Below are 23,174 nucleotides of genomic sequence, written 5' to 3'. Positions count from 1 at the left end.
ACCTCTATCTCTGCCTCTGTCTCTGTCTCTATCTCTATCCCTATCTCTATCTCTATGTTTATAGTCCTCGCCAGTTTGGCTCAATGGATAGAGCTTTGGCCCACAGACTGAAGGGTTCTGGGTTTGATTCCGGTCAAGGGGACGTACCTCGGTTGCAGGCTCGATCCCTGGCCCTGGTTGGGGCACATGCAGGAGAAAACCCATTGATGTGTCTCTCTCACATTGATGCTTCTCTCTCTCTGTCTCTCCCCATCCCTTCCACTCTCTCTAAAAATCAATGGAAAAATATCCTCAGGTGAGGATTAACAACAACAAAAATTAGATAGATAGATAGATAGATAGATAGATATAGATATATTGATATTGATATATGAATAGCTCTTCATTTAAAGTACAGTTCCCCAGGTTGAGGTATGCTGTGGCCTGGCCTGCTGTCACAGCAGGATGAGTACAGCGGATGGGGTGGGGCTGGCAGGGCACTAACTGGAGAGGCCATCCCGTAGTTCTTGCAGGGGCTACTCCCAGCATCATTTGGTTCTTGCAGGTGAGGAACCCATAGGAGGCGATCAGCAGGGCCTCCTCCTACAGGACGCAGATGAGCCATCCTCCCACCTTCGGTAGGACACCTCACAGGTGCTCGCCCACAGGGCGAGCTCTCGGGGCAGCAGCCGGGCAGCCGGGGCTGGCTGAGTCCGATCTGGCTGCCATCTTGCTGATGATGGGGGACCGCATCTTGTGGGTGATGCGGGTGCAGCAGTAGCCAGAGCCCTTGGACAGCTTCTTAGAAAACCAGTGGTCTCTGTAGTGCTTAGTGCCTCCTGGAGAGCCCCGCCGAACACCTTCAGCCTCTGCTCGCTCAGGCAGCCCGGGGCCTCAGGAGGCTGGAGAGGAAGCCTGTGGGGTGATCCCTGGGAGCATGTTTGTCCTCTTCCCGGTCCAGCTGGCCTGACTCCGACCGTGCGCGGCTCTGGCACCGGTGCCGCAGCCAGGAGCAGTGAGAGTTTCTGGGGGTCCTACGCTCTGCAGGGTGCACTTGCTCAGGGCTCTTCACTTTTGCCGTTTAAAGCGCCTGCATCTTCCCCCATCCCATCCCTTTCCCTGCTCTCCAAGATAACCCCCACCCTGAATTAACCATTATCATTCTCTTACTTTTCTTTATAATTCTACCATCTCTGTTTTTATCTCCAAACAGTAGATTTCTGAGTTTTGCAAGTTCATGAACTTCATGTAAATAGAATTGTCCTATCTTTTCCCAAGGTTTGCTTTCTATATTTTTTTCAAGGTTTGCTTTTTCACTGAGCATTTTCATTGCTATAGTTTCCATCTTATGGATTGAGGGCTTATATCATAACTGGTGGCCCAACATTTGGAGTTTTGCAGTTTGAACTCTGAGGCTGCTTCTAATCTAGAGCATGGCTCTAGTCTAGTCCTTAGATTTGAAAACTGCCTGCAGAACGAAGTCTTTCTGTGCTGTTTGATTTCTGTTGATAAGTAACCCAAAAGCTTTTGTTCTACAAGTAGAACACTGACAAATGCCTAAACTCCGGTTACCCACTGTTCTTGTATCTCAGCCCCACTTGCTGAGCCCTGAGTCGGCCACTGTTCAAAGTCCAGTTGCCTCCACCAATTGAGAAATGATGTAAGTTTATGGTCTTGTTTCTCCTAAAACCCATCTCTTTGACGATCAGCTGCTAGCAGCTTATATCTTTTAAAAACTCTGTTCTCCTCCTCCCACCTCAGAGCGTGTCTTTGGTTCATACCTAGGGCTATGTTGTCTGATTTGCAAATCACATAGGAATAAAACTCTCTTAATTTCTTCTGGAACTTTTGTTAACAGAGTCAACCAAAAACATATTCCACTTTTGATGGACATAGAGCTGTTCCCAGTGTTTTGCTAGTTACAGGCCGTGTTGTTAAGAATATTCTGTGCATGTATTCCCATGGTGCGTGTCAGTGAGGTCTCCTGAGGTTTTTGTGAGAGGCTAGGCTGGTCACAGGGAATGCATAGCTTCAGCTTCACCAGATGATGCCCAATTGTTTTCCAACGGGCAAGTAATTGCAGTTTGCAGTCCCAACAGGAGTGTTTCCGTTTGTTAGATACCTTCACCAATACTTGATGTTCACTTATTTATTTTGCAAATCATTAAAATAGTACGTCATTGTGGTTTAAAGTGTAGCTTAATTTGCATTCCTAGGGTTTCTAATGATATTGAACATCATGTTATATGTTTATTGGCCATTTCCATTCCCTCTTTTGAAAAGTGCCTATTCTAGTCACTTGCCCAATGTTTCTTCTATTGATTTATCTTTTTCTCATTGATTTCTAGTTCTTTATATGTCCTGGGCATTCATCCTTTGACAAGTTAACAAATCCTTTGTTAAGCATGAATATGTTTGTCTCATCTCTCTAGCTAGATTATTAACCCTGGGGGATAGTGGAGGGTACAGAAAATAAATTAGACCAATAAGAATCCTGGAGAATTATAACTGCTCATTTCCCGTACAGCTCTTTTCACATTTACGAGCCCTTCATTAAAGTCAAGGGTTTTCAATTGCTGGCCTGGAAGGTTACAGGATGTTTTTGTTTGCTTTTTGTTGTTAATCCTCACGGGAGGATATCGTTTCCATTGAGGGAGTGAGGGAGCAGGAGAGACATCCACGTGAGAGACACGGGGACAGCCTGTCCCCCAATCGAACCTGCAACCCAGGTACCTGCCCTTGACGGGGAATCAAACCCACAACCCTTTGGTCAGCGGGGCCGACGCTCTAACCACTGAACCGCACCAGCCAGGTACGTTTTGCTTTATTTATTTTCAAAGAACCAATCACAAGAAGACAAAGACTGCTGAGTTGTCAGATTTTGCTACACCCAGCGGAGAGCGCGCGGCGTGAACTCGCGGCCCTCTCCTGATGACTGGTGCCGGGAGTGGTTTCCTTTGCCCCAGGTGTTGCCTTGTGATCTCTGCTTGTGCCAGTCTCTCTAGCTTCGCAGAAATCTCTCCGAACTGAAGGCCAAATTCTGTTGGTTCAAGTCCCTCCAGGCTTGGCACGTAGCCAAGAGCTCAGTTCCTTCACAGATGTACCTACAGCGCCCCAGAAATGCAAGGTCCAGCCACTGTGCTAGGAATTAGGGCGGCGGAAACGCGCGCACCCCAGGTGGTGCTGCAGCTGTAGCCACAAGCCTCCTCTCCCTGAATTTCTTCCGCTGAGGACTCCGGGGAACGTGTCTTGCGGAAGGGAGGTGAGAGGCGTCCCTGAGTGCAGTGGCTGGAGTTTGGGAGGCTTCAGCGGGGTGGCCGTTTGCTCCCTGCTCTGCTTCGCTGGGACGGAGAGACCAGCAGGACTTTGGAACCTTCCTGGAGGTGTTGCAGTAAGAGGGTGCAAGGTCAACGCTTGGCGCCTCCAGGCATCCAGGCAGCGGGTCCCCGAGCGGCCCCCACAGCCTCGGGGGTGGGCCCTGAATCGCCGGGTGCCGGGGCGTCACGGGCGCCCGCTCCTGATTGGCCGCCGCCACGGTCACGGGCCGGGCGCTCCGAGATTGGCAGAGCCAGAGGCCCGAGCCGGAGTAGCGGGACCCGGGCCGACCGATCGCAGTCCCCGAACCGAGGGGCTGGCGTGGACACCAAATCCAAAGCCCACGTTGGGAGCCTGGCCGGGAAGCGCGCACCATGCCCTACGTGCTCATCAGCACCCAGATCCGCATGGTGAGTACCCGCCTGGCCAGTGTCGTGGCGGCCGGCCGGGCCTCCGGGACTGCGGCCGCACTTGGGCGCCTCCCTCTTGGGCAGCGCCCGCGGTGCAGGGCCGGAAAGTGCCGGACACACCCCCTCGGCCTCGGGGAGGGAGGCTGGGCATCCGACTCTGCCCAGATCGCGGAACTCGTAGCTCTGGCCGTCCTGGCGCCTCCGGGGCGCGAAGGAGGCCAGGTGCGTGCGTCCCCGCGACCCAGCGAGCATGGGCTTTGCGGCTGCTCCCGCCTGTCCACGCGAAACCCTGGCCTCACACGTGCAACACCCACTGCCCTACACGGAGCCGCTCCGCAGGGGGTTGGGGGGCGGGCGCGTAGTAACCTGAGGAAGAGAGGTTTGGAAAAGGACGTGCTAAGATGCTGAAACACCTATGCCCAGTGCCGGACCCACCCACAGCCGCTAGCTGCGCCCTTAAGCACTTCCAGGAAGAGTTGTCCCTACGGCCTTAGGAAAGGAAAAGAAAAAAACAAAACTCTTCCTGCTCAAGAAGGAAGGGGCGCCCTAGCCAGTTTGGTTCAATGGATAGAGCGTTGGCCAGCGGACTGAAGGGTCCTGGGTTCATTCAGGTCAGGGGCACATACCTCGCTGCAGGCTCCTCCCCAGCCCCAGCCCTGGTCTGGGCGTGTGCAGGAGGCAACCAATCCATGTGTTTCTCTCACATCGGTATTTCTGTCTTTCCCTCTCTCTTCCACTCTCTCTAAAAATCAATGGGAAAATATCCTCGGGTGAGGATATTAAAAAAACAAAAAGAAAAAGAAGAAAGGGGAGAACATCATTCAGGAGTCAAAAGTCACTCTCCTCTGGGCGCAGTTTCCTGTCTAAGAAGGTGCTGGCTGCCCCGGGGCCCCTTTTTAGCTTCAGAATGATAGGACTGGGTCCCCGGCTGGGCAGCAGGATGCTCCTCTGCCTCTTCTCACTTCCCAGGGCCGTGCCCCATCGAGTAAGCAACTCCCTGGGTGTGAGGGAAACTGGGGCCACCACAGGACAGGTCCTGGCCGTGCCCAGGGCAGTGGTCTGAGGACCAGTCACTTGCGCAGTGTAAATGTGCGCTCCTGGGCCCCTTCCCAGACCTCTCAACACACTCTAAGCCCGGGGCATGGGAATTCAGTGCTCGTCAGGTGATTTTAAAAAATAGGTCAGCTTTATTGCTATATAATACACAAACCACAGAATTCACCAATTTAATGTGTACAATTCAACACTTTTTTTTTTAGCATATTCAAAACCATCACCCTAATCAATTTTAGAACATTCCCATCACCTTAGCAGTCACTTCTCATCACCGCCCGCCCCCAGGCCCCCAGCCTCAGGTAACCACTAATCTACTTTCTATCCTAATAATGTGGTCTTGTATCTGGTGTCTTTCACTTACGTAAGGTTTTCAAGGTTCACCTATATTGCAGTATGCATCAGTGCTCATTCCTTTTTATTGCAAATAAGATTCCATCATATGGATATGCCACATTTTATTTACCCATCAGCAGCTGAAAAACATTTAGGCTGTTTCCACTTTTGATGATTATGAATAATACTGCTACTGACATTGCTGTTCAAGATTTTATGTGGACAGGCTTTCATTTCTCTGCTCTCCAGCTGACTGTGGCACACACCAAACATGGTGGTGGGTGGTGCCCAGCACGTAGGTGCCAGCTCAGACACTGCCCAGCTCCTCTTGGAGGTGAGAGAAGCCTCACACTGTCTGGTTGGGTCACTGACTGGCCTCACCTTTTCCAGAGTGTTCTCAGCCCTCAAGGTCGCTCACCAACCCTCCAACCTTTATCTAAGCTGGCTCAGGACCAGCAGGCAGGGAGGAAGGAGCGGCAAGACCGGCTACCTCTACCTGGCAGCCAGCCAAGCATCATGGTGGCTTACCTTGCAGGAGGTGGGTCCCACCATGGTGGGCGACGAGTACTCCGATCCAGAGCTGATGGAGCATTTGGGGGCCTCAAAAAGAGGCGTCCTGGGAAACAACTTGTAAGTAGCATTCGTAAGTATCTTTTCCCCTGGACCCGTCCGTCCCCGTCACACACCACCAAGACGAGGGACAATGCCACTGCCCAACCTCAGACCTCCTGCCTGCCTCCTGGGCGCTGTCCTCTTACAGGGCCAGTCTGTCTGCAGCCTCACAGCCCCCCAGGCTTGCTCTGTGGCTCTCCCACTGCCCTCCCTTCATAAGGGAGCTCACAGACAAAGTCAAATCCCAGGACAAAGTCCCAGGACAGAGTCCAGTCCTAGAGATAGGACTATGGACGTGAACCATTCCTTGCTCTGCCCCTATCTCCAAGATGGACCTTATCGTGGCAAAGACAGGCACAGAGAAAAGGTTTCTGTCTTGAAGAGCTGGCTGATTAACAAAGCTAAGCCCTAAAGCAGGGAGCGGGTCCCCAGAATGAGCCCCATTCAAAGGGGGCAGCAAAGGGGAGGCGAGCTGGTGTCAGCCCCTTGGGTCAGGGTGGGAGGGCGGAAGCCAACCCCATCCATTTGCTATGAGCACTGATCTGGAGATGCCCAGCTTGGAGCTTGTGCCCTTTACCTATGTGATGGCCCTTTAGAATCAGTTCACCCTGAAAGCGCATTCTCTGTGCTAGGGAAAGGCACCTAGTCAGGAACTACTGGGGGTCAAGCCATGGCCCCAGGACTGTAGGACAGGCTAGGCAGGAGGAGGGGCAGGAGGCTAGGAGAGGACCCTGGGAGCAGCCATTCTTCCTGAACAGTGCACCAGCCCAGGGCACGTGGGGCTGTCAGCCCAGTCTTATGACGTTGGGAAAGCCACTTAAGCCCTCTGTTTCCTCATTTACAAAATGGAAACAATAACGGTGCCTTCCTCAGGTTGTTGGAGGAATAAAGGAGCTAATGGTCAGCGGGGGAGGGTCAGGGAACGTGCGCCTAGCCCGGCACCTGGAAGACACCAGCCAGTATCAGTCACTGTCACAGGCATTCCCGACCAGGTGTGGCCTTCAGCAGGTACTAGCTTCGTAGGGGTCGCTTGCACGGTGACCCCCTCACGCTGCCCCTCTCCATCTGTTCGCAGCTACGAGTACTACGTCAGTGACCCTCCTCGAATAGTCCTGGACAAGCTGGAACGCAGGGGCTTCCGTGTGCTGAGCATGACAGGGGTGGGCCAGACGCTGGTGTGGTGCCTGCACAAGGAGTGACCCTCACTGTGAGGCGCAGACAGGGCACCCCTTCTCTGAGTGGTTGCCTATGGGTCCCAATCCCAAGCCCCGCCTCACTCACTCCCCTGCCCCTCTTCCCAAATTGTCATTTCCCTTGGATCAGCACCACTGGGCAGTGAATGGCCTCTGAAACCTGCGCTCAGCTGCCCCTCCACCTTCCAGCTGGTGAGGGTTCTGGAGGAGTCCATGTTCATGGGCAGGCTGAGGGGCTGGCAAGAGCCAGGCTGCCTTTGTCAGGAGCACTGGCCCTGGGACTGGGGGGTGGGTCCTGTGCAGCTAGTCTAAGCCAATAAAGGGCTGTGATGATTGGTTGATTCTAAGCTCTGTGCGTGCAGGGACTCTCAGCAAGTGGAGCACCTCCCTGGGGTCTGTCCACTGCCAAGGGGGAGAGCCAGCCTGGGCGGAGCCTCTGAGGCAGAGCCCAGGACCCAGGGCCACACTGGACAGGCCAGCTTCCTACGCCTATATATGCAACAGAGGTAGACTTAAAAAAAAAAGTTTATTAGTGAAAGGGGCTGGGGGTAGTGGGCTGGATGCTACGTCAGCTGCCCCACCTGGTCCTCCTGCTGCATCTGGGCGATCAGCTGCTGCCGCTCAGCTGCTTGGCGCAGGCGCATCATGACGAGGCTTTCGTAGTCCCTCTCGGACACCACTGAGCCCTGGGGGACAGAGGAGGGAGGAGGGCAGGGCCTGGGCAGAGCTAGTCAAGAGTCGAGAAGAACGGTGCCCAGGAGGAGAAGGACCGGGGAGCACCTGCCAGCCCAGTTCATCACGTTCCTTCGGAGCAAGCAGAGTGTGGGCCTCCGGACCAGCTTCCCAACCATCCCAACCAGCACTCCCCGCCCTCTCCAGTCAGCGCTGGCTCAGCTTTCCCTTCGTTTCCTCCCAGCCTCTGCCCCTGCTTCTGCTCCTCACAGGTTTCCAAGGAAGGGGAGTTGTCAGAGGTTTAGAAACCCGCTCTGCTCTGCCAGGTGGAAGCGGGAGCACTGCGCCCTCCCAGCTGTCCATCCGCCCTGTGGACCAGCTCCTGCTGAGGTCACAGGAGAAGGAAGCCCTGCCCCAGACACAGCCTCAGTCAACCTCAGCCTAAAAGAGAAACAAGCATGAAGCTGGCCTGCCTCCTAAAAACACACACCAGGGCTCCTGGAGGGCAGGGCCTGGAGCTCTTTCTCGTATGATCTTGCCAGCAGAGTGCGGGGATGAAAGACTGCTATATTTTAATAATCAAAAGGATAATAAACAACCACCTCAATGGCCAAGGCTGTGGGGTGGAGAGGCGGCTCCAGTGCCAGGAGCCGAGCTGCCAGCCCCACGCCCTGATAAGGTCTGCAGTGGGAATTAAATCACTTCCTCCTTCGGGGCAGCTGAACCGCGTGAAGTGTGAGGCCCACCTGAGTTGGCACAGAAGCAAGGCCAGGGTGCGGCAGGCAAAGGTGCGGCACCCTGTTCTGTGGTATGCCAACCTGCTGCACGCTCATGGAGTAAGTCAGGGGGCAAGTTTGGTGGTCAGTGACCCAGGGAATAAGAAGGAAGTGGCTGGGGTTAAGATGCCAGACCCTGGCCAACGGGTTTGTAGTGGGGGTGAGGGAGGGTATGGAACAAGAAAGTGTTATTCAGCCCAGATCCCCCTGCTCCTCCCCCAGCCCCACACCTCTCTTCCTCTCTCCTGGGCTGCAGAAGCTCTGAGCAGAGTTGCCCTCCCAGCCAGGCCCACTTATCTCAGCTTGGCCAGAGCTCTGCTTACAATCCAGGGCAGTCTCATGTGACCCAGTCCCCGCCACAGAGGAGGGGCCTCAGGTGAGGCCAAGGCAGCCCAGGAAGGACTGGAGCACAAGGTGGAAGGCAGAGGACCTGCCCCTCAGCTGCTCTCTCCTGCCCTGAGGCCGCCTGGTAAACCGATGAAGGATGAGGAAATAGAGCAGCTAGACTGGGTGTCAGGCCAAAGGGAGGGCAATTCTCCCCTCCCCAAGGAAGTACTGCTCTGCTGAGAAAACTCGAGTCACCCTGGCATGCCCCGAGCCCAGCCCTGGAAGCAGCCAGCCCTTTATTGGCATGGGGCTGCTCCCTGTTAACACACCCTCTGCCTCCTTCCCCCATACCTGTGGGCTCTAATGAGCGCCTGTCGGCAGGCCCTGGGCTGAGTCACCCACACTAGCACCAGGTCTCTTCTTCCTCCACAATCGCGCCCCACGCCTGCATTCAGTTAACCAGCACCTCCCCGGGCGCCTCTCCCCCAGACACACTGGGGGCCGGGGAGCTACGCCTGCTGCTCCGGCCCAGGGTGGTGGGGAGGAGACGGTGTGCTGACACACAAGGCAGGGCTGCCCGCAGACAAGTCCCCAGAGGAATCTTTGGCTCCCCAGTGGCCCTGGGGTGTTGGCCACGGCTGCCCCAACTCCTGCATGCGGATGCTGCAATTACCTGAGCACGAAACCCGGCTTCCCACCTGACTGAGTCAGCTGAGAACAACAACACACCTCCACGCCACACCACCACACCGCCACACCAGCACAGCCAGCAGGGCACGCATCAGAGTCGGGGAGCCACGGGGGACAGAGGCAGGGCCACGGCCAGAGGGTGAGCTGGGGCCGCGAGGGGCTGGGGCAGAGGCCGCTCCTACCACCTGAGAAGATTGATCCCTCACCCCCTGGTGCTCCTCTCACTCCGCTCCAGTAAGTGCTGCTTCTTCCTCTTGGGGTTTTTCCACTGCCCTATCAAGTAGCCGGGCCACTCCTGTGCCTCTGGACAACTCCCGTGCCAGCAACTCTCGGCCCTCTGCTAGCCTCTTCCTGGGACGTCGTCTCACCCCCAGGTGCTGGCCTGAGGTCTGTGCTGAGCAGAAAGCTGGAGGCCTCTGAGAGGAGCCCACGTGGGCTGTCCCCCATTTCTTGTCGTTCACTGCCCCGGCAGAGACCAAGTGGTCCCTCGCCACTGCGGAACTGGACTTCTAAGGTGTGCTGGCTCCCTGTCCCATGGAGACCTGGCGGAAAGGCTCCTTCCGCAATGCCTCCTTCTTCAAGCGGCTGAGCCTGAGGCGGCCTCGAGGACTCCGGCGACAGGGCAGTGTGCTGAGCCAGGCCAGCATGGCTGAGGGCGACCATGAGGAGTACAGCAACAGAGAGGTCGTCCGGGAGCTTCGAGGGAGGCCGGATGGCCGGCGCCTGCCACTGTGGGGGGACGAGCAGCCCCGGACCACCCTTCTGGCCCCACCCAAGCCCCCTCGCCTCTACCGAGAGAGCTCCAGCTGCCCCAACATCCTGGAGCCTTCACCTGCCTACACTGCTGCCTACTCGGCTACCCTGCCCTCGGCGCTCTCCCTGGCAGACGCCCTCCACGAATACTCCGAGGAGGACCTTGTGGACACGCCCCCCTTCCAGAAGACACCTGCTCCGGACCTTAATGATCCCTTCTTCTCCTTCAAAGTGGACCTGGGGATTTCACTTCTCGAGGAAGTTCTACAGATGCTGAGGGAGCAATTTCCCAGTGAGCCCGGCTTCTGAATGGGGTGAGGGTGGGCAGAGGTGTGGTAACTGGAAGAGACGAAAGCCTGGGGACCCAGGACAGGAAGGTAGAGTTGTGGATTAAGAAAAGGTGCGGGTGGGAATCCAGGGCCCTGCCTGCCCTCTGGGTCCTCAACAGTCCTCCAGGTCCCCCGAGAGGAGGGACAGAGGTGTGGAGACAAGCCGGAAATGTGAGGGGCACTTGCTGCCAAGAGCTCTGAAGGCAGCAGCGAGGCTGGGGAAGGGGCCACACGGGCAACTCCAGGGACCAGGCAGAGGCCAGCAGAGAGGGTGGGTGGCATAAGGGGCGAGTCAGGGAGTGGAGGACAGATCAGGCCCCGCTGAAGCTACTCTCCACAGCGGGAGGTTACAGGACAGGTCTAGGCAAAAGTGGTCCAAACCAGACCTAAGGGCAAAGTGGGAAGACCTGAGGGAAGAGGGATGGGACAGGCTTGACTCTGTCCAGTGTAGTAGCCACTAGCTACACGTGGCTGTTTACATTTAAATAATTGAAACGAAGTAAAATTAAAAATTTAGTTCCTCAGCTGCACTAGCTGCATTTCAAATGCTCAATAGCCACACATGACCAACGGCTACCACACTGGACAGTGGAGGGTGAACTTTATTAACATCACTGGGGAAAGGCTGACTGGGTAGTTAATAGGACCACAGTGCCCCGAGACCGTGGCCTTGAGGCAGCAGTGGCACGGGGGAGGGGAGCACAGGGGCCTGCACGGAAGGGAGGGGCTGGCAGAGGAGAAGAGGGAGGCTCGGAGACACACATCCTTAGCAGGAGAGGGGGCATGAGAGACTCCAGCTGCCAACACAGCTGCCTGGAGCAGCCCCCGGGGCCTGAGGAAGGTGGGTCCAGGGACTGCCAGCTGAAGGCACAGACACAGCTTGAGGGCGATGTGGGCAGTTCCCAGAACCATTGCTGATGGGAGCCCTTGGGAAATGCAGCAGCAACAGTGGCAGATTTCCCTTCATCCTTCCCCCAACAAGGACACAGGAGGACCAAACCAGGGGACGGACAGGGAACTCGTGGCTGTTACCATGCAGAGGCACAGCTCATCTCCAGAGTCCTCCACCAGGACGGGAGCTCGGCCTAAACCCTCACCCATGGGGCCTGCCCCCCGGGGCCAAGCCCACTGCTTATGGACACATGCTGTGCTATTGCCCCACACTGTGGCTTGGCCAGAGGACTTGAAACTAGAGCTCAGGTTGGCTGGGCCATGTGGTTCTGAGATTCCAGGCGTGAAGAGAGAGGGAAGCTCGACACACACTGCTTCCACCACCCAAACTATGGCCTCCATCTCCCCTCCTCCTGTGGATGTGCCCAGAGGAGGCTCCTCCCTGGATGCAGGAGACAGTAAATAAAGTTTTATATCACAGCCTGTGCAATGTCATCTGGGCTGTGAAATGCTGGGACTTCACAGTGAGGGAACGCGCTCTCTAAAGAAGGGTCTTAGGTTGGACAGTTCCTTTTCCTCCTTAGTCCATGGTCTGGGACACCTCCCAGAGCTCCGGTTCTCACGGCCAGGTGGGGGGCAAGTAGGAAAGCAGGGGTGGAGGGACAGCCCAGGGGCCTTGCTGACCCACCGAGGGGCATGCTCCCCTCAGAGGGACTGTGACATCAGTCTGAGGCTCCCACAGACCACAGGCCGTTCCAGAGAAGGAAGAGCTCTTGGCCTAAAAGCTCTGTCCCCCCAAAGCGAGGGCAGGTGTGTGTGTGTGTGCGCGCTCTCGTGTGTGTGTGTGTGTGTGTGTGTGTGTGTGTGTGTGCGTGTGCGTGTGCGTGTGCTCCTAAACAGAAGCCTTCATGGAGCAATGAGGACCAGCAGCTAGTGTGGAGAACACACCAGCTGCAGCCTGCTTCCTCATGAGCCGACCAGGCAGCGAGTGCCCAGTGTCAGCGGGGTTGCTAGTGTTATTTCTGAGGAGGAGATAGCACCTCTTGACAGCAGGTCCTGCCTGGGGCAGCTGCAGACACACCTGGAGAATGAGTTGGGGACGGAAGTAGAAGCAGCTGCCCTCGTCCTCTACCCCTTCCTTGCAGCACTGGGTTGTCCAAGAGCCAAACGCTTCACATCAAAACCAGGCAGCCTGCGGGCCAGGGAAACCCCTCTGGGTGATGATGGTCTCCAGGAAGAGCCGGGATGTGGAGGGAAAATAAGGTCTAAGAATCTCTGTAGGGTGGGCCGCTGGCACCCAGAGAAGTCACAGGCCCCCTGCTCCGGTTGGCGGGCCTGCCAATCTCACTCCGTCAGGATGAGCTGCATTTGCGAGCAAAGAGCCCTGCGAAGAGCCCAAACAGGAAAGATTCTCCAAAGCCTGGGCAGGCCCCTGTGTGAGGCCTGGCTCCTTACCTGTGACAGTCCTGGGTGGCTGGGGCCGTCCTTGCCCTGGGGCCGTCCCTCCAACCAGGAAATCTTCAGAGGATTATCAACCAGGCCCACTTCATTCTGGACAGCCAGCTCCTGCAAAACACAGCCTCCAAGTTAGTCCTATCACTCTGAAAATCAGCTATGGAGTGGCTCTCTCTACCCCCGTGGTCGGCAAACTGCGGCTCGTGAGCCACATGCGGCTTTTTGGCCCCTTGAGTGTGGCTCTTCCTAAGCCTTAGGAGTACCCTAATTAAGTTAATAACAATGTACCTACCTATATAGTTTAAGTTTAAAAAATTTGGCTCTCAAAAGAAATTTCAATCGTTGTACTGTTGATATTTGGCTCTGTTGACTAATGAGTTTGCCAAACACTGCTCTATCCTCACAGAAAGTACCAGAACCAGCAAACTCACTCTCCAAGCAAGACTGAGCAACCTTCCCATGATGGTGTGCCGAGTGGGGTAGTTGGAGAACGGGGAAAGGCAGGGTGGGGCCCCAAACTGGAGGTGCGCCAGTTCCCTTGGCAGAGTGGAGGGGTGGAGCCAGCAGCAGGAAATGCCCTTGGTCCACGCTGTCCTTTACCCCAGAGCATTCTCCCGCCCATTCCTTCCTTCACTGTGCCTGTACTGCTCCCAGATTCCAGAGTCAGGAGTCAAGCACCTGGGGGTTTGGGGTGGGGGGAAGAGGCCTTGGCTCTGAGCTGACCCAAAGATTTCCTGCGAGTGTGGATACCTAACCACAGGGTTCCCCCAGGATTGAGTCCCTCCCTGGAATGGCAGGGCCTCACGCAGCACTCACCGCAGCCTTGATGGTCGCAAACTCCACCACGGCGGTGCCTGCCTTCTTGCTGGAAAGTACCAGGTTGAGCACCTCTCCGTACTGTGGGGACAGGAAGGCCGCTCAGGCAGAGGCAAGCCTGGCTGCCCAGAGGTCCCGGGCGTGTTCCGCTGGGGACAGCGTCTTGTTCCCAGTTCCCAGAAGGGAGAGCAGAGACAGAAGGAAAGGACTTTCCCAGGAATACAGGAGAGAAAGGAGAGTTGGACAAAGGCTGGGACTTGGACTGGCAGAGTGACACAGCTGCCTCGATGACTGAAGATGGTGAAGGGGCAAGGCTTTTGTGCCAGATGCCCACCTCCTCTCTCCCCACACACTCAGCCAAGCCCTCTGCTTCTCAGGATGACGGGCAGGGAGGGTGAGACAGGCTGGAGGGGAGAGGAGGGCTGTGGCCTGGAAGAAGCTAAGCTGCCCTAAGGTCCATGACAGAGAAAGAGGCAGGGAGGGCGGGTTAGGCATGGAGAGCCTGGCGTTTGGACGGAGATGATGGGAAAGAGGGAAGTCAGCAGGGCAGACCTTCTGAAGAAGCTGCAGGAGGACATCTCTGGAGTAGCCGCCTTTTGACCCGTCCTCTCTGCACTTCCATTTTAGCTGGAAAGACAGCAGCGGGCATCACCAGTGAATACCAGCCTTCGCCTGAACAACCCCAGACCCCACACCTGAGCTTTACGGTCTGAACAGACGCCCTCCACTAGCAATCTAGGGAGAACCCTCCAAAATGTGTCCCCCTTGAGAACGGACAAGCAGGGCGGCCTGCTCCCTGCAGCCATGTCCCCAGCCTGTGGGAGGCTCTCTTCGAGGGCCTCTGAGAAGTGCTGCCTGCAACAGGCAGGGCGAAGAGCAGCCTCCACGGCGAGCGCTACGGGGCTGTCCTCCCCGGGCAGTGGGAAGGCGGAGGCTGTGCAGAGTGGTGCTGGCTCCCTGAGATCCAGTGTCCCCACCAGAACCCTTGAGCCACAGAAAGTACCTGTTCTTGCTGAGAGGAGGTAGCGTGAGGTGACCCATGGATCCCCTCAGGGCTCACCTTTAGCTTGGGAGTTCCTTTGCCTTCAGGATTTTCTGCTTTTCCTAGAAAATTTGGGGAAATGAGAAAGTAGAGTCTGAAGGAGAGAGAAGTTCTCCCAAAGGAGATGCAGCCCAGGCCCAGAAGGACCTAGAAAAGGTCACTCTCGCCAAGGGCAACAGCTGCCCCTGCTCGGGAGCCCCTGAAGCTACTACCCCAGGGGGGTCTGCCCGCTGAAGGGCACGGTGAGCACTCTGCCAGTGCAGGGCTGTGAACACCTGGGGGCAGGACGCAGGGGTACAGACCACACAGTTCTACTAAAACTAGAGCTTCTCTCCCGGTTGGTTACCTGCTCCAAAATAGAGCCAGCCCTACTTGGGACTAAGGTATATCAGGCCAGGAGACCTAGGGCAGAGTGAAAAGCAAGCAGGCCAGAGAATGGGCAGGAAAAAGGGACAGGGGGCATGTGTCCACGTGGGGTGCCCCTGGGACTGCAGCAGGTGAAAGTCTCCACAGAGAGCTGCCTCAGAGCGGGAGGCGGGTGAGGGTGATGGACTCTCACCTCTCAACCTCTGCTCCCGTTCCTGGCGTATCTGCTCCTGCATCAGCCTCTGCTGTTTTTCCAGCTGGCGGGAACCTTCTTCTCGCAGGCGTTCGATCTGCAGAGCAGGGGGTTGGGAGGTGACAATTCTGTGCAGATCCCATTCCAGGTTGGCTCCCTCTGTAAAGGCCCCTAGGAGGCTCCACCTGTAAGCCAGGGCTCAGCAACCTGCAGGGGGGACAGGCTGCCCAGATCCCACAGAAGAAGGGGGGAAGGGCATGACCTCCCGCCACCACACCCAGCTAGGTCCGCCTTCCCCCAACTCCTGCAGACGGCCTCAGGCCCTCAGGCCCAGTCGCTCACCTCCTGCTCTAGTGTCCTGGTGCTCCGGCTCTCCTCCTCCTCCTCGTCCTGGGCCTGGGCCTGAGCCTGCCGCTCCCGGGCCTCCAGGTCTAGACACAAGGTTTGAATGACCCAATGGCTGGTCTAAGCAGTTTTCCCCGGCCTCAGCTCCCCCAGCTCTGGCTGCTTCCCCAGCCTCACACACTGTACGGATGAAACCGTACAGTGACTCTGCCCCCACCCTCCATGCCCATGTGCTCCCAAGTTTATTTCCATTGAGAAAAAGTCACAGCACAGAAGTACAGGCTCCAGATGAGTGGCCGGGGTCTGGAAGAGTTGAATCAGCTCGTACTGACCGAGCTGGCCGTCTGACCAGCGAACAGGGCGTGGGCAGGTGCTCATGTTGGCCACCCAGGCCATGCGCAGGGATGCAGGGGGAGGAGCCGTTGGCCCCTGTCCCTGTGGTTGGCACCACAGCCTGACTGTGCTCTTGCCTTGGCTTTGATGCATTTCCCACCAAGGAGCTCAGGTTGTCACTGTCTCCTTCACCTCCCCTTCGACTCACATTTACCAAGCCTCACGCGACCTGGCCACCGCAGCTCCCACAGGGGTGGCAGATTCTGTGAGGACAACACCCGGGCTCAGAGCCCTTCCCGCCTTCCGAGGGAAAACGGCTTGTGGCCTGTTCCAGGCGAACTGCTGTGACAGACTCTTCTCTCGGGCTTGGGACTCAGTGCTTTCTTTCCCGTGCACTTTACTTACCTTCAATCTCCAGAATTTTTGTTTGTTTTTGATAGAGAGATGGATGTACAGGGATGGCATATGTACATATTAAATATATGGGTATCAAATAGGCAAGAAGATGGAGGGAAAATGGAGTGAAGAATGTATGGACCAATCTAATTGGGGTGATGAAATTGATTTACAGTCATAATCACACCATTTGGTAAATTTACTAAAAATCATTGAATTGTACACAGGAAATGGGTGGATATTATACTATGAAAAAAATACCTCAATAAAGCCGTTTAAAAAAAATGCCTGGACCTCTTTGGATCCTTCTGAGGGGACTTCGCAGAGTGAAAGCTCTGTGCAGAAATGAGGCTGGGAGGAGTAAAAGGCCCTGGACGGCAAGGTGAACAAGAACGGACCTACGTGGACTGCGGGTTTAAAGCACAGCAACAGCCAGTTCTCATCTTTGTGGTGCCTTAGCTTCTTTGTCTACAAAAAATGGGTTTAGTAATACCCACCTCCTTTGAGCACTGTGACAGTTAAAAGAGACAATAAGACGTCTGCCACAGTGCCTGGCTAAGAGTGACTCTAGTCACTGCTGTAATTCTGAGTGTCCTTTAGATCCACCCGAGGACAGGGTTCTTCCCAGAGCCGGGCCAAGGGGCTCTGAGTTGCCGGAACTGAATGAGCTCCAGGAAGAAAGGTGAGGTTGCTGCATGAAAACGGCCCAGGGAGACTGCAGGCCACCCCGCACCACCATCTCACCTACCGAGTTTCACTTTCTTCCTTCTCTCATCTAGTTTCTGGGTCCTCTCTGCTGCCTGCTTCTTGGCTTTCCTGATCTTGTCATACGCGGCCTGGCAGGAGAAAGGAACGCCGAGGAGCAGTCAGTCAGGGAACAAGCAGAGGGCCCAGCCAGCTTCCCGGCCCCGCCGCCTCACCCCAGAGCCCTGGGGAGGGTCGCTAGGCTGGGGCAGCTGGGACTGTGCTCATGGCAGGTACAGGGGACCGAGGCTGAAGTGCCACGGTGGTCTCTAACCATGAAGACAACTCAGACAGAGGAGGATGTCTTACCCTGGCGGCAGCGTCAGTCAGTACCTCCAAGGCCTGAGAAAGCTGGTGGAAGAGTTCAGCTAAACACAGATCAAACAACAGAGAGGAGAAAAATTAATTAGACTTGGTGATGTTGTGCTCCCTCAGAAAAGCACCTCAAAGAAGCCACAGGCTGGCAGAAAAGCTGACAGCAGATGAAGACCAGCAAGGAAGGGTGCGTACATCAGCAATGGACCCGACACCCCTAACACGAGAAGCCGGCTGTGTGCGCCAGCATTCCACCGCACTCCCCCGGAGCACAGGTGGGAGACACCCCTGCCCAGGTGGCCTTGCCTTCTTCTCCCCACTCCCAGGAGAGTCTCACCTGCTCTGGGATTATCCGGATTTTTGTCTGGATGGCAGGAGAGAGCCTTCTGCCTATATGCCTTCTTCACCTGGAAGAGTCAGAACACATGACCATTCACTCTTTCTCACCCACGGCTCAGGAAAATCCTGCTAAAGCGATAAGGAAAAGCCCTGTAAGAGAGGCTGCTGGCTCCCACACGGAGACAGTAACTCACAGCCACCGAGGAGATCTGCAGTGGAGGAGGCAAAGGCCGTGAGGGAGCCCAGGCCCTCCTGAAGCAGAGGGGCTGGGCTTTTTTCCCGCCCAGCCCCGATCCCATCCCTCCGGATGCCAAGGCTCCTGGCAGGGCAGGTCCTCTGCAGCCCCCTGGAAACAGGCACTCTCACACCCGATGGGCATAGAACTGGGGCAGCCTTTCTGGAGGGAGATTTTGCCATCAAAATTTAAAATATACTTTCCCTTTGACCCACTCCTAGGAATTTGGACTTGTAGAGGTATGCTAACATAAACATACAAGCATGCCCACTGCACCACTATTTATATTAGCCCCCAACTGGAACCAACCAAAACCTCCATCAACAAAGAGAGCCATTTAAAAAACTATGATAGATGGGAGCCTCTATGTGCTGACTAGAAAGATCTTCAAGCCCTTATCTCAAGGGGGGCGGTGGGGGGAGCCCTGGCCAGGTAGCTCCGTCAGTTGGAGCGTCATCCTGTACACCAAAAGGTTGTGGGTTTGATTCCAGTCAGGGCACATACCTGGGTTGTGAGTTTGATCCCTAGAGCAGATGCACATGGGAGACAACCGATTGATGCTTCTCTCTCATATCGATGTTTCTCCCTCTCTCTCTCCCTTCCTCTCTTTCTGAAAATCAATGAGAATATGTCCTTCGATAAGGATTAACAAGAAAAAAAAAGATTCTGTAACTATATGTGATAATCATTTCATGATACTATATACAAATATCGAATCATTGTGCTGTATACCTGAAATACAATGTTATATGTCAATTATATCTCAATTTAAAAAAAGAAAGATCTTCAAGATAAGGTGTGTGAAAAAAAGGCTTAGAACAGTTATACAATATGATCACTTTGGGGTTTAAAATAAACAATCAAAAAAATGAAATAAAAATAGTTCCAGATACTCTGGCATGTGCATAGCTTTTGTTTTCTTTTTTCCTCAAAGCAATCATAAGAACCATAAGAGCTGTTTCCTTTGGAGAGAAGCTAAAGATGGAGAGGAGGAAACATTTACATCTCATTTTATGCCATTCTGTAGTTCAAATTTTCAAACCTTAAACAAGTCTTATTTTACTATCATTTTTCATTGTCAACAGAGGTTATCTTGGTGGGGAGGTTATGGCCCAATTTTAGTTTTTATCTCCGCATACCTCTGATTTGAAAAGAAGAAAAGTAGTATTTTTTCTACTTTTAGTAAAAGTAAACAGCTGCCAAGGTTCTCTTTCATCTATTACCCACTCGGTTGTCTTAAGGAAAGGCAGAGCACAAAGTCCCAGATTCTGCCCTCTGCTTCCTGAGGGCTTGCCCACTTCTGCCTACATACCTTACCTGCAGCTCAAACTTCCTGGAAGGAGGAGTCTTTGGACCTAGAACTTCCACATCTCAGAGGGAACTAATAAATACTACTACCCTAAGTGTGCTAAATGAGGACCTTCAGGCAAGTTGCCAGAGGCCCTAGGGGAGGGCCTGTAGACAGTGCCTAATTCCACGCCCACATCTACTGCTAAGAAAGGCTGCAGCTACCTAGACCTCTGGGCTGTGCTGCCCCCTGGTGGGCCATTGCCAGAACCACACCTTCACCTGCCAGGGTAACCTGGCCCATCTGATCTGGTTCTCCTGGCTGAGCAGGAGGCAGGAGGAACCACTCAGGACAGGTTGTGAGCAGCAAAAGTATAGACATGCCTCCCTGCCCTCCCACCTTCCCAACTGCACCCTATGTTCACCTGGCCCACTTGTTCCCCTCCCCACCCCAACAGAGGTCTTCACCGTTAACCCCTAGAGTGCCGGGAGCGCGATCGCGCTCCTCCTGTCTTTCGCCAAAAGTGCTGGGAGCGCTATCGCTCCTCCTGCAGTGTCACTATTAGATGCTAGTAGTTCTCTCTTTAGTGGGAAAAAAAATTTTAAAAACCTTAACTCAAAATGCCTTGGCAATTTTAGCATAGTTCCTAGGATATTGGTTGGCACGCAAAGGGTTAAACAACAACAACAAAATCTAGCTGTTTTCACTACCAAAAAAAAAAAAGTAATTCTAAGGGAATGGGCCCTAGCCGGGTAGCTCAGTTGGTTAAAGTGTCATTCCTATATGCAAAGATTTTGGGTTCAATCCCCAGTTAGGGCACATACAAGAATCAAGCAATGAATGCATAAGTGGAACAACAAATCAATATTTCTCTTTCTCTCTCTCCCTTCCTGCCCGCCCACCCCCACCATCAACTAAAAAAAAGGCTGAGCATCGTCCCATGCGCGCGCGCGCGCGCGCGCGCGCACACACACACACACACACATAACGGAATGGGAGGTGCTAGTTTTATATATAGTCTTACATTTGAAATGTCATCTTTATTCTTTAGCCATCAATACCCCACTTTCATCAAATGGTTAGATCATCCATGCAGATAGAAAAATCAGCAAGGAAACATTGGCCTTAAACAACACATTAGATCAGATGGACTTAACGGACATATATGGAACATTTTACCCAAAGCAACAGAGTACATGTTCTTCTCAAGCACAGGACAGATCATATGTTAGGCCACAAAAGAATCCTTAATAAATTTAAGAAAACTGAAATCATATCAACCATCTTTTCCAACCACAATGGTATGAAACTAGATATCAATTACAAGAAGAAAACGAAAATTCACAAATATGTGAAGATTAAACAAAATGATACTGAACATGGGTCAAAGCAGAAATCGAGAGAGAAGAAAAAAAAAATACCTTGAGAAAAACGAAAATAGACACACAACATACCAAAACTTATGGGATGCAGCAAAAGCAGTTATAAGAGGGAAGTTCATAGCAATAAATTCCTACATTAAGAAACAAGAAAGCTCTCAAACAAACAACTTAACTTTAATCTCATGAAACTAGAAATAGAAAAATAAATGAAGGCCAAAGTTAGTAAAAGTAAGGAAATAATACAGATTAGAGTGGAAATAAATGATGGAAAGGCTAAAGGACAATAGAAAAGATCACTGAAACTAAAAGCTGGTTTTCTGAAAAGATAAACAAAATAGACAAATCTTTAGTTAGATTCACCAAGGGAAAAAAGAGAGAGGAGTCAAATAAATAAAATCAGAAATAAAAGAAGAGATGCTACAACTGATATCACTGATGTCTGTTGACTTCAACAATACATTAAAAAGATGAAACACCATGATCAAATGGGATTTATTGCAGGGATGCAAGGGTGGTTCAACATTTGCAAATCAATTAATGTGACACATCACATTAAGAAAATAAAGGGTAAAAATCATATGATCATCTCAACAGATGCAGAAAAGCATTTGACAAAATATCCATTTATGATTAAAAAAAAAAAACTTTCAACAGAGTGGGTATAAACAGAATGTACCTCAACATAATAAAGGCCATATATGACAAGTCCACAGTTACCATATGTTATGGTGAAAACTGAAAGCTTTTCCTCTAAGATGATGAACAAGAAAAGGATGCTCACTCTTACCATTTTTTTAGGCTATGTTATTTTTTTGTACTGAATTTATAGGGGTTACATTGGTTAATAATATTATATAAGTTTAAGGTGCAAAATTCTATAATACATCATCTATATATTGTATTGTGTTCACCACCTCAAGTTATTTAAGTCTCTTTTCATCACCACTTATCCCCTTTATCTTCTCCTGACTCCCTTATTCTCACCACTTTTATTCAATACTAGTGTCCCAGTGCACAGATTTGTGCACATTGAAAGGAAATTAATTAGAAGAAATATTTTAATATCGCTATTTGCCCTTTCTCTATAATAGAAGTGTCAACCAAATTCATGATCGACAATGACAGATGGAAACACATGCGTGCGACTGGCACCAGCAAGAGCTTTATATGTACAGTGGGGCCTTGACTTACGAGTTTAATTCGTTCCGTGACGGAACTCGTAACTCAAATTACTCGTATGTCAAATCAATTTTGAACGAGTGAGACACGTGATGCTGGGCTGATGTTGTGGCGTTCACTGTGACGTTCGCTGCGCCAACTAGCGGTGGGGTATCTGAAGCTGGCTCATAACCCGAATTTTAGCTCGCAACTCAAAGCAAAAAATCGGCCAAGAGACGGCTCTTATCTCGAAAAACTCGTTAGTCGGGACACTCGTAAGTCAAGGCCCCACTGTATTGCGCATTGTGCAAGTCAACTTAGCCTTTTATATCTATAATAATAACAGCGTAATATGCTAATTAGAACAGACAGCTGAATGACCTTCCAGACATCATTCTGGAGTCCTTCCAGATGAAGCCACCATGGCGGGGGCTGAGGCAGACGCGGTTAGGGGCGATCAGGCAGGCAGGCGAGCAGTTAGGGGTGATCATGCAGGCAGGGGAGTGGTTAGGGGCAATCAGGCAAGCAGGTGAGTGGTTAGGGGCGATCATGTAGGCAGGTGAGTGGTTAGGGGCAATGAGGCAGGCAGGCAGAGTGGTTAGGGGCACTCAGGCAGGCAGAGGTGATTAGAGACAATGAGGCAGGCAGGCAAGTGAGTGGTTAGGGGTGATCAGGCAGGCAGGCGAGCAGTTAGGTGCAATCAGGCAGACAGGTGAGCAGGATCGGGCCTAAACCGACAGTTGGACATCCCCTGAGGGGTCCTGGATTGCAAGAGGGTGCAGGCTGGGCTGTGGGACCCCACCAACCCATACACGAATTTCATGCACTAGCCCTCTGGTATATAGATAAACTTGCTAAATCAGACCTGCTTCTGACTTAATTAAACTTTTTCCAGCCCAGTGAAGCATCCCAACTTCTCTTTCAGGTAATTGTCAGCAACACAGCAGTAAATATCAACATGAAGCAGATTATTATTGTAGATCATGAGGGAGAACAAAGGATAAAATATTTAACTGTAGCAGTGTTTAACTATATTCTGTGCAGTGAGAAAACCTGAAGTAATTTTCAAGTTCCACCATTTCTTACTTCTTTTCAGTGGGGTCAAGTTTCTAAACTTTCTAAATCTCTGTTGTCTTGCTAATGAAAAGAAAATAGGATTCTACCAAGTACCTACTCCAGGACTTCTGTGAGGATCAAATGAGATGAGCCACGTGAAAACGCTTCACAAACATTTGGTTGAACTGTAAAATGTTTGTACTTGGCTATAAAGCAAGTCATGTTCCTGGGCTGCAGAAACTCCAAGGAGGCAAGTCACTAGGGAGAGGAAGCCGGGCATTGCTACGTGATGTCATTACCTGGTGTCCACAGTGACCATTTCCAGGGCTGGGCTGTGGGCCACATTTTGCGCTATGAAGTCTTGGCAATTTTGGC

The 23,174-nt window shown here is 52.9% G+C and overlaps 3 protein-coding genes and 1 pseudogene across 3 annotated transcripts in view; 2 read left to right on the top strand and 2 right to left on the bottom strand.

Annotated features, from left to right (window-relative positions):
- Positions 1-382: 382 nt before the first annotated feature.
- Positions 383-2,160, bottom strand: LOC139004371 (protein BTG2-like; annotated as a pseudogene).
- A 1,082-nt stretch (positions 2,161-3,242) lies between these two features.
- On the top strand, positions 3,243-7,239 carry GCHFR (GTP cyclohydrolase I feedback regulator). Its single transcript, XM_070425051.1, has 3 exons — positions 3,243-3,704; positions 5,629-5,723; positions 6,781-7,239. The coding sequence occupies exons 1-3, from the start codon at positions 3,669-3,671 to the stop codon at positions 6,902-6,904; spliced, it is 255 nt and encodes an 84-aa protein (XP_070281152.1). The 5' UTR covers positions 3,243-3,668; the 3' UTR covers positions 6,905-7,239.
- A 95-nt stretch (positions 7,240-7,334) lies between these two features.
- CUNH15orf62 (chromosome unknown C15orf62 homolog) lies at positions 7,335-14,597 on the top strand. The gene is made up of 2 exons (XM_070425037.1): positions 7,335-10,408; positions 14,235-14,597. The coding sequence occupies exons 1-2, from the start codon at positions 9,898-9,900 to the stop codon at positions 14,318-14,320; spliced, it is 597 nt and encodes a 198-aa protein (XP_070281138.1). The 5' UTR covers positions 7,335-9,897; the 3' UTR covers positions 14,321-14,597.
- The window catches only part of DNAJC17 (DnaJ heat shock protein family (Hsp40) member C17), a 40,250-nt gene continuing 24,481 nt past the window's right edge, over positions 7,406-23,174 (bottom strand). The window contains exons 2-11 of the mRNA XM_070425029.1: positions 17,679-17,748; positions 17,336-17,394; positions 17,031-17,118; positions 15,551-15,639; positions 15,209-15,305; positions 14,668-14,711; positions 14,160-14,234; positions 13,608-13,688; positions 12,792-12,902; positions 7,406-7,584 (exon numbers count right to left, since the gene is read on the bottom strand). Coding sequence (XP_070281130.1) covers positions 7,462-7,584; positions 12,792-12,902; positions 13,608-13,688; positions 14,160-14,234; positions 14,668-14,711; positions 15,209-15,305; positions 15,551-15,639; positions 17,031-17,118; positions 17,336-17,394; positions 17,679-17,748 — 837 coding nt within the window. The 3' untranslated portion in view covers positions 7,406-7,461. The remainder of the gene's footprint in view (positions 7,585-12,791; positions 12,903-13,607; positions 13,689-14,159; positions 14,235-14,667; positions 14,712-15,208; positions 15,306-15,550; positions 15,640-17,030; positions 17,119-17,335; positions 17,395-17,678; positions 17,749-23,174) is intronic.

This window comes from Myotis yumanensis, unplaced genomic scaffold (genome assembly GCF_028538775.1).
Source record: "Myotis yumanensis isolate MYYU_CA2020_CCGP unplaced genomic scaffold, mMyoYum1.0.hap1 SCAF_1, whole genome shotgun sequence".
In the NCBI taxonomy this organism is placed as follows: domain Eukaryota; kingdom Metazoa; phylum Chordata; class Mammalia; order Chiroptera; family Vespertilionidae; genus Myotis; species Myotis yumanensis.
Note: the sequence above shows the minus strand (reverse complement) of the source record. Positions and strands in the feature narration are given on the sequence as shown.